General features: G+C 32.7%; 1 protein-coding gene across 1 annotated transcript; it reads left to right on the plus strand.

Moving 5' to 3' along the window:
- Positions 1–5: 5 nt before the first annotated feature.
- Positions 6–4,017, plus strand: LOC118754711 (heparan sulfate 2-O-sulfotransferase pipe-like; the record flags this gene model as incomplete). The annotated part of the gene is made up of 3 exons (XM_036489599.1): positions 6–199; positions 288–442; positions 2,912–4,017. Coding segments are annotated over 3 exons (531 nt in total), but the record flags the coding sequence as incomplete, so codon positions are not given.
- Between the last annotated feature and the right edge of the window lie 4,427 nt (positions 4,018–8,444).

Raw genomic sequence — 8,444 nt, forward strand, 5'->3', positions numbered from 1 at the left:
CTCCCTGGTACTTTGTTGAGCGCAAAGCTGCTTTCCCCGACTTGCCGCTGCCACATCCGGCTTGGCTTAAGAAAGATTTCGAGACTTGTGTGTTGTCGGGTGATCAGGAGTGCACCTATACGCAGGGTGTGACGGTTGAAGGCATTGGTGATCATCGGCGGCAGAGTTTGTTCTTTTGTGGACACGCATACGAATGCACGTGAGCATAAAGCGGCAATATGAATTTGATATTAATTTTGAGTTTTGGATTATTTATATGTAATTTATATTTTTGTTTTAATTTGCAGACCTTTTAATACTATTGGCGCTTTGGAACGCGCGAAATTTGCTGTCGAAAGTCAATATGCCGTTGTTGGCGTTTTAGAAGATATGAATACAACTCTGTCGGTTTTTGAGAAGTATATACCACGATTCTTTGAAGGAGTACGAGAGATATACCAAAGTAAGTAGCTAGTCTGTTTCATAAACCTAAGTTTTTTGTAGTATTTTATAGTTCAGTTAAGTTTTTATGTTTGGAGTTGGAACAAATTTTGAAAAATTCATATTTTTAGTTCGACAAAAGCGTGAAACTTGGAAAACTGATTCATGCGTTTTCTCACTGTGTCCTTTCGCGGCTATAAAAAATAACAATTTGTGCAATTGACTGAAGAAAGAACATACCTTTACAGAGGCCGGATTAAGCATTCGAAACAAGTTGCCTAGACGTACTCACGTCCAAAGCTTAGAAATTTGTTCAAAAAGAATTGGCTTATTTGAGATTACCTGGTCACATTGACACTCGAAGGTCGCTCAATAAACATTAAAACTGGTTCCCGCCGAATCATAGCAGATCCTGTTGGATTTACTTATGTCTATGCACTAAAGTCGGTTTAAGTTTTGTGCATTTTGATAATTTTTTTTAAATTGTTATTTGTGAGGTTGGGTTTCCTATGTATCGTATTTCGGAAATGTGCCCCCTCTTGTCAAGCAAGCAGTCTAGAGTGAGTCGTGATTCCTTATCACTGACCAGCTGCCCTCCTAAGATTGACAAGATCTCTGAAAATCGATTAGTTTAGGTGTTTATCCAGCACATGAATACTTTTCCATCGCTTTTGGCCATTTTATTACAGCTTAAATAACTATTGCTTGAATGAAAGAATATTTCGTCTCGAAGAAGATTTCAGCTCAAAAGCTAGAGCCACTAATATTCCTCATCTGTCTTCTTGATGGCAGTATAGGATGGAAACCCGTTCCAACTATTAGCCCGCCACTCTGCTCGGCGAGGAATGATGCTCTAAAACCAGTTCCGAAACATCTCCGCAGTTTGAGTATCAACGCCCCGTCCCTTTCCGCGTTTAAACTACTGCCAGATACTGCGGACTGTAGCAGTAAGGATATTGAAATAATCTTTTCTCTCATCACTGTTTGACAAATTGCACGTTCAGCCTTCGATCTTCCGTTCTCTGAGTGGGTTAGTTATTTCTTTGAAGAGAAGCAAATGTCTTCGCGAGTCCGCAGGGTTGTTTCCTCTTTCTTAAATCATACTGATTAGAATCCTTTGCAGACAAGGAACTTAAAGAACTGCTAACTGGAACTGATAAAAGAAACTCATCGAGCTTTCCGCGAGTTTCAGAATCGAAAGAGTTCTTGTTAAAATGAACTCTAATTAACTAGATCACCTGAAAAGCTCTGATAGATTATTCAGGAACAGCTGCAAGGAATCTTCTAATTTACTAGCCGAAGATCGTCCCCAAGCAGATTGGGAAAAAATTACCACTCTGATGGGTAGATAGAGGCTCATTCGATGAAGTCAGAATAAAGCGGGCTTTATACTCCTATCTGCTTCTGCTCCTTGAAGAGCCTCAGGGGCAGACGATACCTTCGCCACAGAGCTTCAAGAGGAATTTACCTATTTGCCTTTTCAGCTCTCGAAATTCTGGGTATGCTAGGAGATATGAATTCAGAGAACTAATCAAAGGATCGCGGTCCACATTTGGACCTGTCCAAAGCTACTGGAAGGGAACTGGCCATTCAGGCTAAAACTCAAAGCTCAAAACTCATAGTTCACGATGGCTACCCTTTACAAGTCCAAAACGTCTGGTGCAATGATAACAACACCCTAGACCTCCTTTGCACATTGTAATTGTGAAAGGGTCTGCTATTTATAACAACAACCAATTCAGGGGATATGCGGAGAATGATAAACGACGACACACTTCCATTCTCAAGGGTATATAATCGGAGGAAGGATTGTCTTCTGAGGTTTAACTTTATACAAGGTTGAAGTACTGCCTTAAGAGGCCTACCGTAGGGGCTTTTGTGATACGATAGAGATATCGACATTCCTACCCCTTTTGGAATCTCTTTGCATATGGACCGATAAAAAATCCTGTACCTATTTATGAACCAGACGGCAGTAGAATTGTGAATAACGAAAGGGAAGATATTATCGCCAAGAAAGGGGTTGTGCAGGGACTCATAGGACCCTCAATCGATCTGCCATGCATCCCTGTCAGTGAGGAACTTGTTAGCGGGCGTTGTGTAATGAGAAACGGCAAACAGTGTAGCAGATTAAGTGCCTAAGTGAAGCGCTTTCCAGCCCCAGATTCCGCTTCCTAGAATCGGCACATCTAGAAGCATGTGTCGTAAACGCCACTTCGCAAAGGACGTGTTTCACGACGTTTCTAGCGATATGTGGTTCAAAGAATACCTGTAACCTTAAATAGCCAGAAAATATCATTCAAGTTTATTGAAAATATCGCCAGATCGTCTCCTAATAAAGCTGAGAAATATAAAATCTATGACAACAGTTTGATGGCGGTCCTTAGTATAAACTGATTAAATAAATACTTCTATTGAGTACATAACTCTAGTTTTCAACATTATTTATCTTAATGTTTTTAAACTTATATTTCTTTTCTTATCTCCACAGCTAGCGCTGAGTACTTGACAAAGATCAATAAGAATAACTTCAAGCCACCAGTGAGCGAAAAAGTGAAAGACATTGTGCGACATAATTTTACAAACGAAATCGAATTCTATCAATTCTGTCTGCAACGATTACACAAACAATATCTCGCTACACATATACCGCAAAAGATTTTGGCGCCCTAGAACTTTGAAGAGAAGGATACTTAAATGGATTGTTGTTATTGCATTGTTGTACATTTTTACATACATATATTGTGCATGGCTGTATGTCAGATTTCCAGTGGGATTTCGCAACGACATAAAGAACAAATTTTGATCAACTTGATATACATAGCTGGAATTAATGTTTCTTAGTTTTTATTAAAATTTTTATTTATAGTACCAGTATTATATTTAGTAAATTTAGTTTACCAATTGACAAAGATATGAACATACATATGTATGTATGCATGTGTTAAAAAAGGACTTGAAAATTGATGCGAAATTTCTAGTCAATAAGTCACATCTGCACATCTTCATTTTATGTATGTATGTATGTATATGTGTGTAGGTAACCTTTGAAAAATACTCGTTTGCGGTTTAGTTGTGCTTTCGAAAACTATTTTGACAATTTTATACGAGAGTGATTGAATCACTGATGACTAAACTCAGCAAAAATGGGATTTTTTTTTAAATTGTTGTGACTATGTGAAAAATATGTTAGAATAGTTAAATAAAATACATTCATACCTTTAAAATTTACGTAGTACTTATGCATTTTAATACTCACGAAAATTACATAGTGCAACACTCAAAAAGTGATGGGAATGAGACCAATTGCATTCATTGAAAGAGGTCGAAGTATTAATATATACCAAAGGATATGTAAAAGTTGGTTCCCATTTCCTTTTTATACCGATTTTAACTTGTGAATTTAATGTTCAAAAATAAACCAGTACAATGATTTTTTCGATTCGCTCAGTAGGTTTTTGGTTAATGTATTTTGGTTAATGTATATAATCATGAAGAAAAAACTTATTTCCATTAATTGGATGTGAGTCCTATGAATTGATTTATGCAAAAAAAAAATCGACCAAAAATTTTTTTTTGAGTTGATCGCACTTTAGACATAAGTGTACGATATATATGTTTATATGATACAATTTTTTCAGTTGAACATTGAGCTGTGCCAAAAACTCCTCCCATCCCCTCCCCTGCCCGCACCACTAACTTTGGAAAATGTGTTTTTAAATTATACGTTCTCATTGGGATCTTATTTCCCCAACTTCAAAATGCGATAAAAAAGAAATGGTAACAAACTTTTTTAAATCCTTTGGAAGATTTTAATTATTTGACCAGCTTAATCAAATGCTGTTTGTCCGATTACCATCACCTCCAACTTTTTGAAATTTGTTGCATAGTATTATTTAAAAAAAAAAATGTCAAAATTATTGTACTGGAAGAAAATTCAGTAATTTAACCATTAAATTAAAGCATTTTTATGTTGCTGGTGATAATTTTTTTGTATTCCCTTGTTTGTAAAAATAAAAAACAAAATAAAAAAACTTAATCGTACATACATACATATATACATAAACTTACTAGTATTTACTGACTTTTTGTTTTCATTATATTTATTTACATACATGCTCACTTAAATTTGTCCAGCTAATTTATAGATCAAAATATTTATTCTTTAAGTGATGGGCGGCACCGGCTGACATGGCACATTTGTAAATTATTGTATTCTAATTCCTGCTGCTCTATGTTAATAATCAATTAACAATTAATAAAATGCTGTTATATTATTATATTAATAATGAAGAATTTTTAATAAAAATCGACGTGGTAAGTTTATTTAAGATGGGCTTGCGGTACATACCTCAGGGATTGAGATTTGATTGCTGCCAGAATTTCCGATTTAATGCAATAAATGTTAAAGAAATTTTACCAACTTCTAAAGTCATTCCAAAATAATTTTCAAGACTTTTTTTTGTTATTTTGTTCAACGTTGTTTTCTTTTTTTCTCGACGTTAAAACTTAATAATCAATTAAATAGATAGTTTAATTAAGATAGGTTTGGGGTATTGAAATGGTTCAAAAACATTACGGATTCAGATTGGTTTGATGATGTTTAGAAGGTATGTTTTTCTAGGATCACAAACAATTTTTGATTTAATTCGATGCAAGAATTAATTATAGTTAAAAATTAATGTTAAAAAAATTTTACTATCTTCTAGAATAATTTTCCAGATTTTTCATTAATTTGTTCAAACTAGTTTTATTATATTTAATATAATGATGAGCTTTGGAATAAAAGAAATTTCTCCTCAAGACAGAAACATCGATATACCGCATTTTAAGATCTGATGGTAAACGCGGACGATATGACGGAAAATTAAAAAAGGCGTCAAAAAAATTTTAAACTGCCTTTGAATCGAAATACTTCCCTATTAAAAGTTTAATGATTTTTGGCGAGCTTAAATTTGTTTACTGACATTTCGGTGCTACGTTAGGGTGGTGGGAACTGGGATCTGGTGGGCAAGTACTAGAACAGTGTACTTGAGGTTAATGAATTTTCGAACTTTATTTTTGTGTTTTTTGGCGTAGTTTGAACTATCTTTTTATAAACAATTATTGAAAAGAAATTAGAATGAAAAACTTTTCATATATTGCGAAACATTTTTTGTTAAAATACTTTTGTCATACATATGTAGTCTGCTTATAATATTTGTAAAACACAAACGAATTAATTCGCTTTGCTCAATATTTTGTAGTAGTCTATTAACCGATAAGTACATAATAGTTGCAGAGATCAGTATCATTTTCCAAGTTCCAACGCAGATTATTCAAAAAGTCACGGACTTATTGTTCCAGCCTCGTGCCTTATAAACATTTTTTATACTCGAACTTTACGTTGGGCTATAGGAACAAATCGCTAAACGCGTAATTTTATTTATTTTTCTCAAACTTAAAGCTTAGTAATTTTCTTTTGCATCCAATACAAAAATAAATCAGACTGACAGGTGGCAAATTATGTCCCAAAATTCGCACTAGCTAAAATTAGTACGGCATGGAGGCAACCTGTACCTAAATATTATTTTCTGTTGTGCTTAAACTTTTCGTCGTTATTTTTGGATATGTACTATTTCGATTGTTTTGTAAAATTTTTTTCTTTTACTTTGCTGAGTCAGTATTTATTTTATTTAAGAAACCGGATACAAGAGCTCTTGAAATGTTTGTCGATTATATAAATCTATTACAGGCCAAATTAGAGGTACCATAACCATAACGCCTTAGCCATAACGTAGCAAAATACTTCAGAGCTGCTTATGGTTATGGCAAAAAACCAAAATTAAATAGATACCAACGGTTATGGTTATGGGTCTGGCGTTACAGTATGGCACCAATAATCATTTACAGAGCTGCGCGTACGTTTTATCGAAACAATTAATTGCTATGGTTATGGTTATGGCTATGGTAATGGCACCACTAATTCAAAATCAATATATTATACACTCCATGTCAAAATTAAAACACATTGACAAGTTATGACAAATTATTATTTTTTGTTGCTTAACTTAGTTTTAGTTTTGCAGCCTATCCAATTTTAATTTTAGTAAATTGCAAGTTTAAAGTAAGGAAGACTTGCCGTTGATTTTTTTTTAAATTTTTTTCTCGAAAAACACTCATTTTCTTCCATAATACCGTCAGCGAAACGATAGCCAAAAATCAATACAAAAAAAAAAATAAATAAAATTAAATAACAAAAAAATTAATTTGTTAAAACTTGTTGCTTAATTTATGACACGGAGTGTAAGAAAAATATATGTGTGTGTAAAAACTAAAAGTTATGGAAGTAAATTAAATGAGTTTATAACGATAAAATCACGTTTCCGAACATAAACATGATAAGCGTTACCATCCCCAAATCTACTCACTTCTTGGAGGTGTGCATTGTTATAAATATCTATGTACATACATACACATACATATGTATTTTAGGTCGGTTCAAAATTTTTTAATTCATATAAAATAAAGAAGACTTTAAATGCTTTATAAATCGAAAATGTGTTTGCAAATATGTTGTAAATTCTTTCTTTATTTGAATTTATTTATAGTTCGACTTTTGGATAGGAGGCAACTTGTCAAAAAGATTGTCTAACCAAGTTTTCTCAAACTCAAAGCTTTTTCAATTGGTTCTAATATTTCATTTGTATGTAAATAAATCAATTTAATTAAACAACATTTCTCAAACAGGTGGAAACCCTCCTTAAAAATATTTTCGCCTGTAAGCCTTCTTGAACCTCTTTAGTTTGATATTTATCATGTAATCTCTAATTTGCCTTATCAATTTAATTTAATAAAAGTTTTGAAAAAGGTGGCAACCCTCCTAAAAAACATTTTTGGCGGTAGCTGTTTTTAAACCTCTCTAGTTTGATGCCCATAAAGTAATTTTTAATTTATCTTATCAATTAATTTCAGTTAAAAAATTTTTTATACCGGTGGCAATATGTATTTCGTTTAAATCGGCGCAGTAGTTTTTACGTGATGCGCACACAAAAAAAAACGGCCAAAATTTTATTATAAATTTATAGTATATAGATACTAGATATAGATTCGTTAATATTTAATGGCACCAACAGAGCTTTGAAGTTTCCCCACATATTTTTTATGAAGAGAAAGCTTTTTCTCAGAATTGCTAAAGGCATAATTTTATTTTTTGAAGATTTGTAGGAAAATATTTTGTAGGAAAATATTCTTATTTGGTCAAAAGAATTTTAATTTTTATACACTTTTTAGAAATACTCCATGTACAATATTTTATGTAAGTATGTACAGACATGGAAAACTTCAAAGCTACGTCGAAACCATTAAATATTAACCAATTTCTATATAAAAAAACGAGGGTCTTTATTTTTCTATAATTCTGGCAGCATGAAAATTCAAAAAATTTGGTTTTCCTTTGTATTTTGTGACCACCCTAATGTATATCTATATTTATGTGTTTATGTGCATATGTATTTCGAACAGGCGGCAAAGTAAATATATATTTGACGGCTTAACAATGTGAAAAATTTAGAAGAACTTCATAATCAAAGCCATATATGCTTATCATAAAATAATATGCATACGTATGTAAATATGTATGAATGTACAAATGCATGACCCATTATCTTCAAAAGTCAATACATTTCTGTATTATTCTCTTTGTGCCGATATAGGTAAATATATTTAATCTAAAAATATTCTTAAAATTTAATTTATAAGAATTAATTTAATTTTCATTAACGCACTCAACTTGTAATACTGACACATTTATTTGAGTATTGCATGCATATGTAAATGATAAGCTGTGCATAAAAGTACATAAACATACGTATATATACGTAGGGTGTGTCTCTTTTGTCAGCCCTGCGTGCGTGGGCTTCTTTTGTTTGTTGCTGCTACAATGATTGCGGTTCAAAATGTGCTAAACAGGCGCGATTTTTATTAAATGGTGTTGCAAATAATTATAAAAATCATACTGATTGAATTAAGTTTTTTTTTAGTTA

Source organism: Rhagoletis pomonella, unplaced genomic scaffold (genome assembly GCF_013731165.1).
Source record: "Rhagoletis pomonella isolate Grant_MI unplaced genomic scaffold, Rhpom_1.0 Rhpom_scaffold_04446, whole genome shotgun sequence".
NCBI lineage: Eukaryota > Metazoa > Arthropoda > Insecta > Diptera > Tephritidae > Rhagoletis > Rhagoletis pomonella.